The following is an 18,837-nucleotide window of genomic DNA, read 5'->3' on the forward strand; positions in this document are numbered from 1 at the left end:
TGTTCAATCTGTTGCTTTTCCTTTGCCCTTCTCTCGTGCCGTGATGGACCCATCATCCGTTCCCCGACTCTCGAGCGTATTCCTATCGCTCTCATCCCGCTCCGCAAAGTCCCCTCGCGCTTTGCCCGCGAGCTGCTCTTTCCTCTTGTTGATGAACTTGCTTCTGGCCTTCCAGATGTTCGCGTACTCATAATCTGAGTCGTCCGGGCTAGCTTGCCCTTTGTGGTGATGATGGCTGTTCTCCACCCCTTCATATCCTTGGTGCTGTGCTTTCTTAATGTCGCTCCAGAACTCTAGTTTCCGCACTTCCTCTTCTCCTGCGTCCACTGCCCTTCCCAGGCCATCGATGAATCGCTTCTCTTCGTCATCGTCGTAGCCTTCGGGTTCTTCTCTAGGAAATCCATTCCCTAGATTCCGTGACCGTCGCTTGTCGTTGGATTTGTTCAGGTTGTCGAGAAGAAGTTGTAATATCTGCCGGCGAGACTGCTGAAATATCACACTCCTCATGATTTTGGGTATCTATGTCAACTCGATTAGCGAATAAATCCCCCAAATCACATACATTCCACGATATACTCACATTCTCAGCAAGATAAATAACCTCAGACCCGCCATGCTGCAAAAAGTTCGCCAATGCCTCAACTTTCTCCCGGTCTAACCTCGCCATCTTAAAGGCTTTCATGAGCGTCGGGATATCCTGCAACTCGTACTCCTCGAACTCGCTGTCGTCAGACTCTTGTGTCGCAGTCGGGTATCCCTCCAATTTACTGTTCCTTTCTGTACTACGGATGGAACTTGAATAATATCCTGACCGCCGTCGCTCTGCCTGACTCGCATGACGAGAATGTATCGTGAAGTACTCCGGTGTAAGATGATGGGCGTCGTCCAGATCCGCCGGTAGTCTCCTTTGTACACGCTTACGGATCCATCGGCGTCTACGGACAAAGCCATGCCACCATACAGCGTTACCATGCCATTTAGTACCTCGGAAAGCGAAGGAGTACTGCCAGCCTTCCTCGTCGACGTCACCGGTCATGTCCACCGCGAACGACTTCCACGCCCATACCCAGGAAGGGTCTGGAACTTGTGCTGTGAAGATGTTGACGGCGCTCGGGGCGTGCTGACGAGTTGTCCATGGTGCAGAGTCGACGGGTAGTAAGGATTTCGCAGAGAACATTGGAATTCCGCAGAAAAATGTTCCTCTCTGGTTTTCATAGAGGATATCCAATTCACCGGCATCGTCGACCAATTCCTCCTTCCGTAATTTTCTTCCCACTTTTTTTGCCTTTCTGAACGCTCTCGTACCCTTTGATTGAATCTCATCCTTTTTTGTCAATACCGCAGTCGGGAGTCCCTTTACTTTGTCGATTTCCTCCTTGTATCTACGCGAATCTATCCTTTTTACTTTCTTCAAATCCTTGTCCTTGCCATTCGATCGTTGTGCCCGATCAAATTCTTCGTCCGATGAACTGGTATCAGAGCCATTCGAAGACGACTTCCCAGATGTCTCGCCAATAGTATTATTATGATCTTGCTTCCATTCTCTATGGTACTTCCTCTCTGCCAGATGTTTCCTTAAAGACTCCTTCCGTTTATGACCAGGTGCGTACGCAGGAGTCGAAGAAGTTGCACTATTCCCACTACCGGCAGAAGTAAAGGTACCGGCGGTGGTATTAAACGTTCCGATTCTATCGTTTAACGAAGCGAGCGATTGTACCCGTGAGACGGTAGTTGAAGCGACGGGACTGTTGTTTTCGCTGAAGTTTGTGGTTGCACGGGAGAGGTTTGGTGCAGGGGGGGTTGTGCCGTTGCCGTTGCCGTTGCCATTCCCGTTTCCATTCGGAAGGGTGTTGTCCTTGAGGGTGATGAAGTGATCGTGGGTGTCCGATTCATGTGTCCGTTGGGAGTGTAGGGTGAAGCCGCGGACCGACATCTCGGAGGATATATTATTTGTTTGGGGAAGAGAAGAAAGGCTTTCAGCCTTCGGGGCGAGGTTGATAACAACCTAGACTCGAATTTAACGGTTTAAAAGGGATGGTGGGATCGCCAGAAGCCGCCAGCAGATTTGACGAGATGGAAATTAAGAACAAGAGAAATTACATAATTGAAGATATAGAAAAGAAAAGAAAAAAACAGGCATCAAGCAGCCACGTTTTTCGTAGAAGGAGTACAAACACGATAATGATATAGTTATTACGATGGCATGGATGTAATTTGTTTATGGGCAGAGAAAATGCGGGTGGAATGGCAAATGACGACGCTGCACTTTGTCGAACAGGGCAAGACCAAGAGCCCAGATCCGGCTGAAAGCCAATCAAAGCCCGGCAGCACCCATGTGAATGCGGACATTCTTGATCTCGAATTAGCTGGGGTCGCTCGAACCGACGTCAAAAACGAAGATCCGGGCTCGCGAAGATGCAGGGTGATGGCCGCTGTGCGATTTTATACTTAGTAATCGACGAACCTGAATATTTAGTAGCATTCCTTCTATTAATATACCTTAGGAGAGTCACGTATTATTTAAAGTACATAAAACCTGCAGGAATATATCGCAGGATACAATGCATCTGTTCGAAGTACCCATGTGGCCAACGCCCGCGTATACTACTTCGATCAAAAGTTATATACTTTATGGACTAATTAGCCTCGAAAAAAGGCTTGTGCACAGCCTTGGCTCACGGCTTGGGCTTGGGAGTTGTTGGAGATATACGTATATATAGACGACGTATGGGCGATATGCAAGGATCTATAGGCGCGACTGATCGCAATTAATTGACGGTGATAAATTTAAATGGAAATTTCCAGTGCGGTGCAGCTGTGGATTGCGTTGCAATGGAGTTGATGCTATGGTGCTAAACGTAACGAACTACTCCGTATTCAAGCCCTCGAAGTCTGCCCTTGGATATTAATATTAATTTTTTTGGTTCCCGGGGCCCTCCAAATTACTCAAACTCGGTATATTGTCTCCGAGTCTCGATATAATAGGTATATATCGCGCGATTAAATATTAAACTACGCTTCTAATGTTAAAATTGATGAAATATATCAACCACCTAAGCAATTATATTCGGTATGAGAATGCTTGACATACATTGATATCTTGAGATAACCAGATTTATCGAGATTTAGCTATACTTACCCCCTTTTCGGGACCATTGAGATGATATCAGTCGATAGTTACAATAAACATTTTAAGTTGTCCCTTATAGCTAGTTAAACTTCAAGATAAAAATCCTATCCACTAGTCCCTCTTATGAATTAGGTGATAACATGGAATTTTCATTGAAAATAATTATAAGAGTCTAGCTTCATTAACGACAACCGACGATTCGATTCTAAAGTACCAGCACACACATTCCCCGCAAATACTACTCATTCCTCCAAAAAATATCCGGCTGACAGAACCACGATCCATGAAGAACTAGTGGTGCCCAGTACATATAATTCCGACTCTGCGGAATACTCATCACTCGCACTATTGCTGATTGCAGAGCTAGAGCTAAGTTCACAATCCGAGCCCCCTTCTGGCCCAAAATATTCTCGTAGAATGCGGTTGAGAAAACTCTAGCTTCTTTGCAAGGCATTTCCCATATAGTCCCTACATAGGAAGAAGCACCAGCAGATAGGAAGGCTGTAGCAAGGCCTAGTGGCTCATCCCCAGGTCCAATTTGTTGTGATGCTGATTCGCAGGCGATTATTGTAACGACAGGGTCATTGAGTTCGACTTCGAATATTTCGGATATAGAAAGTCCGGTGTCTTGTGATTGTATTGTAGATCCATATTCTGGTATTTCAAGTTCCTGACTGAGAAATAAAATCCGATGAGAGAGCGTATTCATATCCTCTTGCACAACTTTGGTGGAAATGTGGGTTTGGTTTCTCTGTGCCAGGTTGTTATAGACACCAGATGCTACAAGAGCATGGTTTAAAATATTTGTAGGATCGTAATAACAGTGACCGTGGAAGTGCAGGAGCGATGCCCCGTTGAAATGAGAGCGGAGAGATTCTTTGGTGCAATCTTCGCCCCACAATGGCCTCGTATGTAATAGTTTTCCAAGATCTTCTATGTTACTTTTGATCATATCCTGTTCTGCTGCTCTAAAAGATTGTGTGGGCGGGTATTCGTAGACAGCAGCACACCTAATACCTTCTAGCTTGAATGCTCTTGGCTTTTCGGCACGACTGATGCAATGCTTGAGGATTGTTAAACTTGGTGTATATAATACCGGGTTTCTTTTTATCAATATGCTGGACTGGTTGCCAGCTGTAAGAACCAGGGCGTGTAGGGGAATTGGATGAATAGGTTTAGAAGGTGCCAGAACTAAAAGATCCCCAGGCCGACTAAGATCCGCCAAATTTGATATAAGGAAGTCCAAGTCTCGGAACGGAGCATCAGGGTCGTCTGGATCATAGTCGAGAGTATTTTCTCTGTCGTCGGGGTTTGTAAAGTTATCTGCAATCCATTGCGTGACATATTCTACGGATTTATCAAGCTTCGATATCCTTGGAGGTTCTCCGCGTCGGCTTGAAATCATGTAAATATCTGTCTCTGTTGAGAACCAGTCTACCAAAACTATTTCGTTACTTCGGAAACCAGTATCTTGAAGAAATATGCTTTCAAGCTCATCGAATTCAATCGGTTGCCCAAGTTGAAGGTGAAGAAGTTCTTTCAACTCCGCATGTCGAGTCATCCGCTCGAGCAGTCTAGCATGAGTAGCTCGTAAAAATAGCCTATTCCCAGGCGACGCATCTCGGATTTTCGATAACAGGCGCGTATGCTCCTCTAAGAGACTTGCTACCTGTTCTGACTCCGCATTTATTCTGGTTGAATATTGATCTGAAGAGTATCCAAGGCCCATGAGATCAGAAACACTTCGAGCCTTCTGTTTTTGAACCCAATACCAAGCTTGTTCAGCACTCCATGATTCAACGCAGTAGTGAACTGCGATTTCGCCCAAGTTTTGAAACCTGTAGTCTCGAGCAAGAGATTGTTTTTCGATAATTGCCTGAAGCCCTCCTAAGGATGATAGTTCTGAACGACGGTAATCTAGCCATTTTGATGTCCTTTCGAGTGCCTCAAGAAGACTGGGGGAGACGTCCTTCGAAAAGCCTGTTAATTTCCAGATAGAATAACACGTTCTCAGCGCCAAAGAGCTAGCACCAATGCACTCGATGGTCTGGCCCATCTTTTCGTAAATTGAGTATGCTGCTTCAAAATGATTCAACGACTCAAGTAGATTCTGGTTTTGGCAAATCAATCCCATAGCCTGCTTGACAGCCGCGGTCTGATACCACATTTTTAGCTGTTGAAAGTATTCAAGCGCTCTCTGTAAATCCCTGAGAGACTTTTGTCTCCGCTCTGGGGTTGGGATACCAGGACCCATCAAAATTTGAGTCGCTCGAAGTTGTAGGGCAGACGCTAGCACCTGCTTCGAGCCTCTGCGTCCTAGTCGTGAGGAATAATTTATAGCGCGATCGAGAGCGGCAGTCGCTAACTCGGAACGAGTATGTCCTGGCTTGTCGAATTCCTCGAAGCGGATGCTAGCGAGGTATAGAAGCTTTTCTGCCGCCTCAGAGTACATTCCACCCTTGATGTCCATATCTATTAGCTCCTCAGTGGCTTGGGCAATTGATGTGAGCCGGCCACGCTGAAACCTCCCCCCAGACTGTTTGCTACTTTTATCTATGATGTCTTTTTGGCATTGAATGATTTGGAATCGAGCCATACTTTCGGATTCCGGACCACAAGGACGAAGTTTCTCTAAAGCAATCTCTGCGAACTTCAAAGCAGCTTCTTGACGATCCATCGCTCCATAAGCACGTGATGCCAAGTAAGCTAGGAGACCGTGAATATAGGGAAGTTCCAGACTCACAGCATCCTCCAGGACCGCATCGATGCATTCTAGGGTTTTCGCAGTATTCGCGGTGCGACTGAGGAAAAACGCGATCTGCATGGCCCTGGTGTGCATACATGGCACATTTAACCCCATCTGCTTTGCCATCTGATATAGATCGTCGCTTAGAATAAGGTAGCCGTCGAAGTCAGCACGAACCCTCGCCATTTCCATCCAGTCCATATATAGACTTAAGATTCCAGCACCGTCTTCTATTTTCTCGTGAACATTACAAAGTTCTTTGATTGCATAGAAATTTATCCGGCTGGAGTTGACTATAACGCCGTCGTCATAGTCGTCTGTGAGTTTGATTTGCAAGTAGAGGGTTTTTTTGATACCCAAGATGTGCTGGACGGAATTGTATGCTATAAGTGCAAGTACTACATAGCTTTTTGCTAAGTGCTTCTGTCGCAATTCTAGGGCAACTTCCACGATATCGAGATATATGTCAGCAAGTAGAGCGGGCGAGTCATGGTTTCCCCAGTGCTCCAATAGTTGCAGTAAATTGTTTATTTTCTCCTTTGGATTCATGGCCAGTGTGTTCAGGCTCTGAATGAGAATGTGTGCCTCGTTTACTCGGTTCGATTGTTGAAGTTTATTGACAAGGAGTTCTATGGTTTTTGTCAAGTCCGCTCTGATTGTGCCCTTCTTGAGAAGACTCTCGGGATACTTTAAGGTTTTTGTGATTGTAACTAGTTTCGTTATGTATGATATGACAAGTACCTGTAAAGAAAATGGATGATTATGTTAGTCATCAACAGGTACCGAAGCAAGAAAATGAAAGTAAAGTTAAGCTTTGAAGGTGTGCGAGTTTTTGAATAGTCATCTTACAGTGTATCTAGTGATATCTTTGGAATCAATTTCACCTTGCGATATCCACTTTAACCCCTTTTCAAAGGGCTTTTCTAAATTCTTGAATTTGCCGTCTCGTATAGCTTTACAAAATGCGGTTTGTAGTTCAAACACCAAGTCGAGTTCTTGCGTTTCTCTATCCAGATCGTTTTTGATATTCGGGCTACCTTGGATTGGAATAGTCAATTCCACCTCATCATCAATACTCTCAACCTTGCCATCACCCAGCGTCGGCGTTCCAGATTGTGCTGGTGTATCACTTGGAATTTCCTTCAAACTTTCGACATCATGAATTGTCTGAAGCGCGGCCCTGTAGTTACCAATAATAATAAACAGTCTAACGACTTCGATAATGACCTTTGCCCATGCCTTGGGGGCTTTTCTTTGAAGAAGTTCTAGAGTCAGCCGACTACAAGCCATCCTCGCCTTTTTATATCTACCGAATGAAACATCCGAAATTATTTCGTTGATTTCCTGGTTAGCTTTGTCTTCGCTAGAGTCGTCTGGCATTTTGTTCTATTTGATGTCAGCTCCGTATTATATTCCGCCTTATCGATTATCAAACTCGAAACATTGACGTCGAATCCAGTACGATCATACGAACTTCGATTCATGTGTTTGGTGTGGCCAATTATATGTATATTCTGTGTTTGACTCAGCCGTTGTCCATTTTTTTGCGCTGCAATGTCGTGATGTGGGGTGTATGAGGCTGATGATTTTTGTTTGGTTGCAATGTTTTCCGGAATATATGCATACGCATAGACTCGAGCTCACGCCACCAGACCTGCAGAGAGAGCTCTTAACATTCAGGAAACGGATATTACCGATATTCAAACAATTCTCCAGCAATCCACCCGAAATCATATTGTCATCCATTTGATTTTCGAGAGCCGTACTTTGAAAAGGTCCCCATTGCTGCACAGCTGCACAATAAGTTATATATCCCAAAGAAAATGGTGTTAGATTCGTCGACATCAGAGCAAACGATCACACGAGACGTACCTTTTATAATAGATCCATCTTCGGGGGTTTTAGGGCGCCAGGAAAATTTAGATGGTGAGACAAATCGGAATCTGATCACGGATCAATCCTTCATCCGCAACACAGGCTTTCGAGGAATCCTCAGGGGTGTTCAATATGGTACCTACCACCAAAAGCCATCATGTCTTCTCGTTTTCGACTTTCTATTCGTCTTTAACGCAGATTCCCTGCCGAGATTCAAGGCTGCCGATATAATCATTGAGTTTACAAAAACGGAGGACAAGGTAGTTGTGGATAAAAGTCGAAGGTTGTCTGATAACGAGAGTCGCGGGTCTGTGACAGTTCTAAACTTCTGTCCCCGGCATATATATGGTGTTCCCATTTTAGAAAGCAGGAAGTGGTCTTTCGGCCTAGCAATCCCGCTACTTTTGTCCGCTGGACCGGTTCAGACGGGCCTCGAGCCTTCCGTGCAATACGAAACTAAGTTTCCTAAAACCCACCGCGCCGAAATTAAGGGCTTGCCTATATCGTCCTCTGGGGTCACAAACACCAATGCTGTTAAATGGTCGATCCGAGAGAATCGAAGGGAGGGCAATGGAATTCCCGACAGGGTGACTTGCGCCATCTTGGTAGAATACGACGGGCAACCCTTTCAAGCGAGTGTCGAAGTATCCGTTAAGACACATATGAACATAACGCTAGCGGCTATGCCGTGGTCGAGAGATGACCCTGTACTATTCAAACCGAATAATAATCTTGGGACGGTGACGTCTAAGATTTCTTTCGAGGAACTGCAATTAGAAGATTGGTTTGGTGTTGTGCGGGCTTCAACTGCGTTGGATTTCAAGGTAGATCTTTCTTAATTCTGTGAACAAGAGGAGAGACTAACTAATTCTGGCTGGTTCAATTTTAGGATGAGTTCCTATATGAGTCTCGATAGCACAGTGGACTCGAGTCCTTGGGCATGCATACAAAGGGGTCCATGGAGGGGTTTTTGGTTTTGTAAATCATTTAGCGACGAACACAGGCCTGGCTCGGTAGGCTAGTAGTCTATCAGTCCAGACATATATAGCTGATCCACAGCCGGGTCAAAATGTTATGTTGTATAGTTCACGCAATAGGGTAATTCCCAGGGGTGGTAAGACAATCACACCATGTCAATGTAAATGCAAATGTGATAGAGTAAAGGATCATTATCACTTCCCAAACAAGCTAGCTATGCAGCATTGTTTGTGCGTGGCGTCTTGATCATGAATTGGATTCATGGATGGACTGGCCAGTACTGGTACCATGTACCATGGTTTCGATTCCGTGAATATCAAACGACCGTCGGTCCTCGATTCACGAATGAACAACTCAGAACAGTATCAAACGTATCCCGCATTAGCCAAAGCACTCATTCGCCATTTAGGTAACATGGTGTTACAACTACCATTCATAATAATGATAAAACTGCCAACTGGCCTCACGCGAAAACAAGTACAGTCTCTTGGAAATGATGCTCTATGCAGATGCGACAACACATACTGACACTGTTGGATTTTTCACCGTAAAACGGTCGATATAAAAAGCACCCGAGAATCAACATCAGTCACATTAAATCCATGGATAACTTGAGGTCGATGTAGGCTGAGTTTGTTATGAAATACCGTCGTAGAACAATATTCATTCCTCCAAATATTTAAAATACCCCAAAATACATCGAAGCATTACTACATGATCTTGGCGAATCAAGTTATTAAACATTCGATTAATTAATTGGGATCGATACCCTTTCGAAGTTTCGAAACACCTTCTTCTGAGCGCTTTCAACTAAAATCCCCACATATCTAACCCGGGTAACCCTCTCTTAAGCGGCTGCCCCACCCTCCTATACTTAAACCTCTTACAACCAGGTCCATTGCTAACAACGGTCGGAGGCTGGTTGAAGTACCACTGATACTCATACCTGTGTTGGCGACAAGTACCCGCAATACCACCAGAAATAGCCAGTTCGCATTTGCTATACCACTTTGGTTCGTGGGGTGGGCATTCTTCCCAATCGGTCCCAGGGCAATCCGGTGGTCCCCAAGCGCCTTGGTAGTTATATACGCTACCCATGCATGTTCCTGGACCTGGATATGTTTGACAGGCGACGCAACAATCATAGATGGATCCGTTGCTCCAAACTATCTCTAGTATTTCACCTACATCGGGGCTTGCATCGGCGGCGTAGTATCTATCTTCTTCAGGTGGTGGGCCTTGATTTCTTGGTCCACATGCCTCGTGGAAAGTGGTTTGAGGAAGGGATGTAGTGATCGTTGATAAGTACGTTGTAGTTACTGCAGTAGTTGTTACCGTGATAAATGTGGATACAGTTGTGTATTCAGTAACCGTTAAGGTTACTGTAACCGGGTTCTCTTTGGTAACGGTCTGATTTGACCAAACCGTTCGGGTCGTCCAGACTGTCTCAGTGGTAGTACCCGCTTTCTTCGTCGTCGTCTTCCAAAGATCGCTTGTCCCGGTCTTTGTAAGAAGTGTCTTTGTGCATGTTATTGCAGTTATATATTTTTGTTTAGCAGCGGGCTCGGGTTCAGGTTCCGCATCACGGCGTCTGACTCCTTCTTGTGCCAGTTTGTTACCGGGGTCGTCATTTACACCGACGAATCCCGAAGGGGCTGGGATGGTAATTGTAGATTGGAGAGTCTTGGTGGTAATTGAAAGAGTCCTAGTGGACGATGGAATGGTAATTGTGGATGTATAATAACTATTCACAGTCTCCAATTTCGTGGTCACGCTGGTAACAGTAGAAATAGTTTTCGTTACTGTCGAAATAACTTTTTTCGTTCGTGTAATTGTTTTGGTAACTTTTGGTTTCGTGACCGTTTTCCAGCGCGTTACTGTATACCGCCCGGTCGTGTGAATGGTTTTAGTGGTCTTGTATATCTTGGGGACGGGACGGCCGCAATAACGAGTGGTGCATTTTCCGTCAATAGTAATGATGGTGCGGGCCGTGCAAAAGGAAGCGAGTGTGATCAAGGCAAGCACCAATATATTTAAACGAGAGAAGCCGTTCATGGTGGAAATCGGTTGCATCCGAAGTTGGGACGCTCTATTCTTTGATGTTGGAAACCGAAACCTGGTGTAACGGTGCGGACCTGGGGAGGGCCCACCTTTAAATAATTAAAATTCAGGTTCCGTTAACCACAGGGGCATCATGGCACCTATAATGAGGTGATAGCGAAAACCTAAAAAGGGAATCGAATCTTATGACTAGGATCTGCAGCACCACGTTTATTACATAACAATTTGCTGGAAGCTAGGAGCGACAAGTTTAGCCTCCTTGCTGTCAAAGTTCTTTCCTGTCGCGAAGGTCGACAAGCCGGCGCCGACTTGGCATGCCATGGCGTTAATTATGGGGTTGCATGCATTTCGGCAGGTCACCCGGCAGCCAATGGCAGTTAAGCGTCACCGAAGAACTAATATTTGAGGCTAATAAAACTGCATGCTGTCGATCGTTCTTTTCCCAAGAAGAATTTTGGATAGGAAATCATGGCTGAAGGATGCTGGCGGGGATGTTTTTTCTCAGATGTAGTGGGTCTTCATAACGTTACTGATACTTTTGTGAATTCATAGTTCAAATTTTCATTGTATTGCCATTTTCCCGGATTTAAGAATCAATTCCTCCCGAATCTTGGTAGTGTTCGGTTTCTTCAAATTCTTTGAGCTCAGGGGGCTTTATCAACCGTTCTAGTGAATTATAACAGGGCCTTGCAAATCCAACCCATCTTGTCGAAAATCATCCCACATGACTGTAAAGTCGAATGCCACGCGCATGCTAGAATTGTTGCGAACGTTGGATTTGAAACGTTTTCCATTTGCCACGTGGAGTCGATTATGTTTGATCGGATGGTTTGCCAAACATAGATAGGATCGATGAGGATAGACTGGTTCAAAGGTTCTATGCAAGATTATCTTTGTGTTAGGAACGCTAAGACGGATCCGCGGAGAAGCTTAGTAATGAGAGATAGTCTGTAGGTGGATCAGAGTACTATTAAATTTTCAAGATAAAAAGAATGAATACTATAACGGTATGATCATGGGCAGGGTAGTCGCGCAGCTGTAGCTGTTGTGAAGCCTTGGCTGCGATACCATCCAGGGCGCGGCGTACCTGCACGCATCCGCAAATGTCTCTGAATCTTCAATTCCAGCCTCGTGTCCACCTCATTGCGTTGGTCCCAGGAACTCCTCCTCTTCCTGGTCTTAGATAGATAACCATCACCTTTAAAACCCCATTACAAATACCTTCCCGTTCGCGCCGCACGTGGGGTTTGTGCTTTGTTCCGCGGACCTGCCTATCGCTGTTTGCCCAAGGAGGATGTTTCTGCTACCAGAAAAGTCATGTCATGCCCACAAGGGCAACCTCACATGAGCCCGCCTTCTGATCCAAAAAAAATCCTTCGTTTTTCACCACATTTCTCCTCATCTCATCGGTAGACTTTCTGTAGAATATCTGCATTTCCTTTGTATTAGATATACGGTCGTTACCGCAGTTTTAAATTCTTTTTTTATATTTGTGTGACAATAAAAACTCACGTTTCCAGGCTCGAGTCTTATCTCTCCCTCCATGCCCCCCGAAACTCGCAGATAAGAGAAACTTGACCGGTCCTCGATATCATTATTTCTCTTTTTTTGGCGACCTAGCTAGTTGCCTCCGACTCCTACCTATATATTTTTCATAGATATTCTTTCATATGAAAGATGCCGGCGGCGCAGAAACCGCCGCAGCCGCTATCGCGCGGCTGGCCGTCGTTCTGGCGGTCGACGTGGTATAACTGGAAAATGGTCTTCGACAACCCCCTAGGTGAAGTCGCTGGGTCTTTGGGCGACTTGGGAACACTTCTACCTTTGCTGACAGCTATGGCGGCGGCTGGCACTATCGATCCGACAGCGACGTTTATCTTCTCTGGCATTTGGAATATAATGTCGGGTAGTCTGTTCGGGATTCCGTATGTATCCTAAATATTGCTTCCAATATAAATTCACTTCTAAGGTATAATGATTGACAAAAAAACAGAATAGTTGTCCAACCCATGAAAGCTGTCGCTAGTATCTCTATCGCCCGCCCCATGACCCTCCACGAAACAATGGGTGCGGGTATCTCCGTCGCCGTCGTCGTCTACATCCTCGCGTTCACCGGCTTTCTCGCAGAGTTCGGCGAACGAATTCCTATACCCCTCATCAAAGGCATACAAATGGGAGCAGGTCTCTCGCTCGTTCTTAACGCTGGTGCTACACTCGTGAAACTCTCATGGTCGGCTCACTCCGCGGATAATTACGTCGTTGTTATATTAGCTTGGATTTTACTCTGTTTTACTTCAAGGCATCAACAATTTCCATATGCGCTGCTTATTTTTGGGCTAGGGATGTTTTTGGTATTGAGTACTGGAGTGGAGGTGCCGAAGCCTGGATGGAATCTACCAGAGTGGACACCGCCAGCGTGGGCGGATATTACGAACGGATTTTGGTTTGCGGGGTTAGGACAGCTGCCTTTAACGATTCTTAATTCTGTGGTGGCGGTCCCGTATCTTTCTGCCGATTTACTTCCTGAACGACCTTCGCCATCCATTGAAGCTCTGGGTACCAGTGTTGCTGTGATGAATTTGATCGGTTGCTGGTTCGGAGCTATGCCTGTATGTCATGGGAGCGGTGGGCTTTCTGGACAATATAGATTCGGCGCAAGGTCCGGTGCAGCACCAGCAATGTTGGGTATCGTAAAGGTACTCGTGGGTTTATTCTTCGGTTCATCGGTCAGCACTTTACTCGTCAACTTTCCAAAGTCCTTTTTGGTTGTCCTTGTTTTCGCCGCTGGTATCGAACTTGCAAAGGTTGGGGAGGACTTGAATTCGACAGCGAGGGATTTATGGGAAATTCAGGTTGAGAATAGGGCAATCATTCATCCGACTTTGGGGCTGAGATTACACCGCGAGAGATTGGTTCGTGTGGATATTACGGACCGAGAGAAGAAGGAGCGGTTCGTTATCATGCTTGTGACAGCCGGTGGGGTTATTGCCGCAAGAAACGATGCGGTTGGATTACTTGCTGGGACGGTGTGCTATTTAGGCTATATACTTCAAGAAGCACTGGAGGATACAAGTTTTACACGATTGGTATTCTCGGCATGGAAGAAAGCGACTGCATGGCTATTTAGACATGTATTCGGGATCAAGAAGAAGCAACCAGTGCCAGTGGTTACCAGCCCGCCAGTTCGAAGCCGAGAGTCCTCCCGCACACCTCTTTTACGGGAAAGAAGATCGTTCAGTCCCAGAGCTATTGCGAGAAGTTTGAGCCCGAGAAGGTCACGAAGTCCCAGAATTTCAGTTCCTTCGACCCCGAAGAGGTCACCTAGTCCTCCTCCAAGATCTCTGAGCCCGAGAAGATCGCCTAGTCCGCGCCGGTCTTGGAGTCCACGACGAAGTTTGAGTCCCAGACCTTCGGCTGATGCGACGCCCATTCAGAGTCCTGTCGGATCCTCGAGTGCGACCGGGATTTTGAGGAGGCCGAGAAGCCGAGGGCGCTCGAGAAGCCCGAGGCCAGAGGATCAGGTTTGAGGAGTATATATGTACACTCTAGTACGCTTATCATTTTTCTAATTCGTTTCTTTTGTATTTCACCTAATTCTTTTGACGCATCGGAGCTATGATTTGGACCAAAGTATGGAGTCTGGATCTTGTTTCTTCGCTACTTCATTCCGCACTTTGTTGGATAGTTTTTGATTCCGTACTGGTTTTCATTTCCTAGGCTCCATTGGTGTTTTTCGCTTTCGCTTTCCTTTTTTCTCTTTTTTTTGACGGGCTTGCATTTCTTAGGAGTTCCGTGTAGTACTTGGCTCTGTATATTTCTGTAGAATATGACAGGCAACGGTGTTCGTATATTAGTTTTCCGCAACCCATCCTTTTGAATTTGAACAGTCGAGCTTGCATTTTATATGTGGTATTTCCGTATAAGGAGATTTTCATATTAGACTAACTATTCCGTATAAAGCAACTCTGAGGTTCCTGTGGCAACACATCTCGTGTCCAAACAAGCTAAAGCTCCAGCTGCAAGGGACAAATGCTGGATCCATACCTTCTCCGACTTCCATCTTCAACCAATCTACCCATCTTTCCAAGATCCACCGGCAACCTGCTTCCAAAGCTTCAGACTAAACTGAAGCTCTCTTGCACTCGATCAAATACCAGATACCGATAATATCAATCTACAACCATGCCTACCGAAAAGCCCGTAAAGAAGACAAAGAAGGTCGCTGCCAAAGCCGGTGATGAGAAAGGGGATAAAGTCCACAAACTCACACTGAAAGGCAGCGCGAAGATGGTGTCCGAGTTTGTACGTACACATCTACCCCTGGAACTTGGTATTAGAAGGAATCTAAATGCTAATACTATGGAATACAGTTTGAATACTCGATCCACTCGATCTTATTCCAGCGCGGTGTATACCCCGCCGACGACTTCTCGCCGTATGTCACCACCCACTACCTCCCCAAGGCGACCGATTGTTGCTAATAAGATGATTAACTATAGGGTAAAAAAATACGGCCTGAACATGTTGATGAACACCGACGACCAAGTACAAGCGTACATCAAAAAGATCATGTCACAATTAAGCAAGTGGATGCTTCACGGGAAGATCTCGAAGTTTATTCTCGTCATTTCGGATAAAGATACTGGGAATAAACTGGAGAGGTGGCAGTTCGATGTCCATATCTTAGGAAAGGGGAAGAAGAAGACCGCCAAAGGCGCTGATGTTGAGATGGGGGATAAAGAGAATGCGGCAGGGTATGCACTCCCTACGATACACTGCACGAATAGTTTTTTTAGTACGCTAATTAGTGACGGTGTATAGTGCAAGCTCCGAACCAGCGGCGGATAAGACGGACAAAGAGATTCAAGAGGAGATTCAATCGATATTTAGACAAATTACGGCGTCGGTTACATTCCTGCCCATGCTCGATGGGAACTACAACTGCACGTTCAACGTCCTGGTTTACGCAGACGGCGATGCAGAGGTCCCGATGGAATGGGGAGACGGCGAGGATGAAGGTATTCAAGATGCTGAGCAAGTACAGCTAAGATCATGGTCGAGCAGCAGTCATCGAGTAGAGACAATGGTCAGCTATCGGATTACGGATTAATTGTCCTGGTGCCATTTCGTGAAGCGCTCTAGAAGAGAGTTGGCGGCGTACGTAGGCCTGATATCAGGATATATTTTGTGGTCATGGTATCGCCTTTTTTTTTTTTCTCGACATGAAGTTCACGATCATGTTATTGTATGCCTTTACTTTTCTTTCTTTCTTTCTTTGCATTCATTGGAGCTTGGGATATCGGCGTTTTTTCTTTGTCAGGGGCCGGCGGATATCAATATAAATCAATCTCTCATAACCTAATCAAAGTGTTGTTGTAGCGAAGCTTTGAGTATAAAATTTCCAACCTTCAAAAAACACAACCTCGAACCGAAATTCGAACAATTCCAAAAGACTGCCATGCTGATATCATAACCCTCGCTAAGACTACACTCATTACTGTGATGCCAATGGCCGCATCGTTCCGGGCAAGCACCGCGATACTCCCGGACTTTCTGCTCCCAAGGCTCGTCAGGGCCGCGGGGTGGTGCTCCCCTAAAACTCGGCCGCGAATAATACCATCGTTGTTGTCGTCGCAAAGATGGCAGAGACGATATGCTTCAAACGTTCGAGCGAATCCGGAGCTTGAGGCGCGGGTTGCTGCTGTTCCGATTGAGAGGTACTTCTACCTATTCGTGGAACCGGTCCAATGGGTAGCATAAGACTAATATCGCGCGACTCGAAAAACTTCAGAATGCGTAATTTCTGCGTTATCGCCCATATCGTATGATACCTCCGGAAACCTCATATATATAATATACAACTTGCATTCTGATAGATTACATATGTAGGATCACGGGAAAAGCACACGTATGACAAGCCACCACCCTATACTACCCTCGCAACGAACGATACTAAGGATCCTCTGAAATGCCTAGTCAGCGACCGCCTCTTGGAACTCACCGGTACCATAAAACCCGGCGGTAGCGCCCAAGTCCTGGACAAACTCGATGTCGAACGTGAGCGCGGTATTACCGTTAAAGCGCAAACGTGTACTATGCTTTATAACCACAAGAGAGAAGATTACCTCCTCCACTTGGTCGATACCCCAGGTCACGTTGACTTCCGCGCCGAAGTCGCGCGATCATATGCAAGTTGTAATGGAGCGCTGTTGGTGGTGGATGCATCACAGGGTGTGCAAGCTCAGACCGTTGCAAACTTTTATTTGGCGTTCGCGCAGGGGTTGAGCATGATTCCCGTTATTAATAAGGTGGATTTACAGCATGCGGAGCCGCAAAGGGCTGTAGAGCAGTTGAAAAGTACTTTTGAATTGGAAGATCCGGTGTTGGTGTCTGCGAAGACGGGGCTTAACGTCGGTGGGATTTTACCGGCGGTTATTGAACGGGTGCCGCCTCCGGAGGGGAGTGTGGATAAGCCACTGAGGATGTTGTTGATTGATTCGTGGTATTCGACGTATAAGGGAGTTGTGCTTCTGGTAAGAATTTTCGACGGTGTAGTGAAGCAGGGCGATCAGATCATGTCAGTTTCGTCGAAACTTAAGTATTTCGTCGGAGAGTTGGGAATACAGTATCCTACCGAAGTTGCGACAGCCTCGTTGAGGGCCGGGCAGGTTGGGTATATGTATTTCAACCCGGGGATGAAAAATATTTCAGATGCAAAGTTGGGAGATACGTTTTGTCATGTTGGGAAGGAGGTGGAGCCTTTTAGAGGGTTTGAAGAACCACAACCTATGGTGTTCGTGGGTGCTTTCCCGACAAATCAAGATGAGTTTCAGAAGTTGGAGGATAGGTTGGTTATCTAAAGTCTTGAAAGAGGGATTAGGAAGTTAACTTTCGGTATAGTATAAATCAATTGACGCTTAACGACCGAAGTATTACGATAGCGAAGGAGTCTTCCCATGCACTTGGGCTTGGGTGGAGATTGGGCTTCCTGGGGACACTCCACTGCTCCGTCTTCGAAGATAGATTACGGCAGGAATTCGGCGGCTCGGAGCTTCTCATTACCGCCCCAACCGTACCCTTCAAAATTGTCTGGCGAGATATCGGCAAAAACAAGGCGGGTGAAGACGGTCCCAAAGAAACAATCATCACAAACCCGGCACTCTACCCCGAAGAAGACGTCGTAAGAACCAAGGTTGAGGAAATCCAAGAACCGTTCGTCCTAGCGACTATCACCGTCCCTGCCGAGCCCGCCGAGTTTCTCGGTCATGTTATTGAGCTATGCCAGGAAAATCGGGGGACGCAGGTCGAGTTGACATGGTTCTCGACGCAGGTTATTTTAAAATATAAACTACCGTTGCTTCAGCTAGTCGACAATTTCTTCGGCAAGCTGAAGGGGATCACGAAAGGTTACGCTACGTTGGATTACGAGGACGCAGGGTATATGAAATCAGATATCGTCAAACTTGAATTACTGGTTAATAAAGAACCGGTGGATGCGATTGCACAGCTGTGTCATCGGAGTTCGGCAGAGAGGCTGGGGCGTATGTGGGTTCAGAGGTTCAAGAGCTTCGTGGATAGACAGTTGTTTGAAATTGTGGTTCAAGCGGCCATTGGAAAACGGGTTCTCGCTAGAGAGACAGTTCAGGCGTTTAGGAAGGATGTTACTGCCAAGGTTAGTACTAGAAGATTCTATTCGTGATACGATATGCTGATTTAAACTAGTTATACGGTGGTGATCATACGAGAAGGAAGAAGTTACTAGAAAAGCAAAAGGCTGGAAAGAAGAAGCTTCGAGGTTAGTCGATATCCTCCCTTATCAATTAACTCCTGGTGCTAACAAGTCTGTCTGCTGTAGCAATTGGTAATGTCATTATCGACCAAAAGGCATTCCAAGGTTTCCTCTCGAAGGATAGCGGAGAATCGAAGCCAAAAAAGAAATAAATTGTACCAACAGTGTAAGGCTGTATGATACTAGCCACCGATGAGTTCTTGTATATATTTGAGCACCTATAGAATAAGAATGTACATTCCGGCTATCGTAACGTGG

General features: G+C 45.8%; 6 protein-coding genes across 6 annotated transcripts; 2 read left to right on the forward strand and 4 right to left on the reverse strand.

Moving 5' to 3' along the window:
• Positions 1 to 3: 3 nt before the first annotated feature.
• DFL_009456 (uncharacterized protein) lies at positions 4 to 1,933 on the reverse strand (the record flags this gene model as incomplete). The annotated part of the gene is made up of 2 exons (XM_067639344.1): positions 4 to 519; positions 581 to 1,933. The coding sequence occupies 2 exons, from the start codon at positions 1,931 to 1,933 to the stop codon at positions 4 to 6; spliced, it is 1,869 nt and encodes a 622-aa protein (XP_067487143.1).
• A 1,435-nt stretch (positions 1,934 to 3,368) lies between these two features.
• DFL_009457 (uncharacterized protein) lies at positions 3,369 to 7,256 on the reverse strand (the record flags this gene model as incomplete). The annotated part of the gene is made up of 2 exons (XM_067639345.1): positions 3,369 to 6,617; positions 6,726 to 7,256. The coding sequence occupies 2 exons, from the start codon at positions 7,254 to 7,256 to the stop codon at positions 3,369 to 3,371; spliced, it is 3,780 nt and encodes a 1,259-aa protein (XP_067487144.1).
• A 2,283-nt stretch (positions 7,257 to 9,539) lies between these two features.
• DFL_009458 (uncharacterized protein) lies at positions 9,540 to 10,784 on the reverse strand (the record flags this gene model as incomplete). The annotated part of the gene is made up of 1 exon (XM_067639346.1): positions 9,540 to 10,784. One exon carries the CDS (start codon positions 10,782 to 10,784, stop codon positions 9,540 to 9,542), a length of 1,245 nt encoding a protein of 414 aa, XP_067487145.1.
• An 893-nt stretch (positions 10,785 to 11,677) lies between these two features.
• Positions 11,678 to 12,335, reverse strand: DFL_009459 (uncharacterized protein; the record flags this gene model as incomplete). Its single annotated transcript, XM_067639347.1, has 4 exons — positions 11,678 to 11,697; positions 11,878 to 11,988; positions 12,135 to 12,219; positions 12,303 to 12,335. The coding sequence occupies 4 exons, from the start codon at positions 12,333 to 12,335 to the stop codon at positions 11,678 to 11,680; spliced, it is 249 nt and encodes an 82-aa protein (XP_067487146.1).
• Positions 12,336 to 12,467: 132 nt separating this feature from the next.
• On the forward strand, positions 12,468 to 14,317 carry DFL_009460 (uncharacterized protein; the record flags this gene model as incomplete). Its single annotated transcript, XM_067639349.1, has 2 exons — positions 12,468 to 12,715; positions 12,784 to 14,317. 2 exons carry the CDS (start codon positions 12,468 to 12,470, stop codon positions 14,315 to 14,317), a joined length of 1,782 nt encoding a protein of 593 aa, XP_067487147.1.
• A 655-nt stretch (positions 14,318 to 14,972) lies between these two features.
• Positions 14,973 to 18,731, forward strand: DFL_009461 (uncharacterized protein; the record flags this gene model as incomplete). Its single annotated transcript, XM_067639350.1, has 11 exons — positions 14,973 to 15,092; positions 15,161 to 15,225; positions 15,290 to 15,544; positions 15,612 to 15,876; positions 16,170 to 16,507; positions 16,582 to 16,612; positions 16,680 to 16,698; positions 16,767 to 17,637; positions 17,691 to 18,462; positions 18,513 to 18,585; positions 18,646 to 18,731. 11 exons carry the CDS (start codon positions 14,973 to 14,975, stop codon positions 18,729 to 18,731), a joined length of 2,895 nt encoding a protein of 964 aa, XP_067487148.1.
• Between the last annotated feature and the right edge of the window lie 106 nt (positions 18,732 to 18,837).

This window comes from Arthrobotrys flagrans (assembly GCF_004000055.1).
Source record: "Arthrobotrys flagrans strain CBS H-5679 chromosome Unknown unitig_1, whole genome shotgun sequence".
In the NCBI taxonomy this organism is placed as follows: domain Eukaryota; kingdom Fungi; phylum Ascomycota; class Orbiliomycetes; order Orbiliales; family Orbiliaceae; genus Arthrobotrys; species Arthrobotrys flagrans.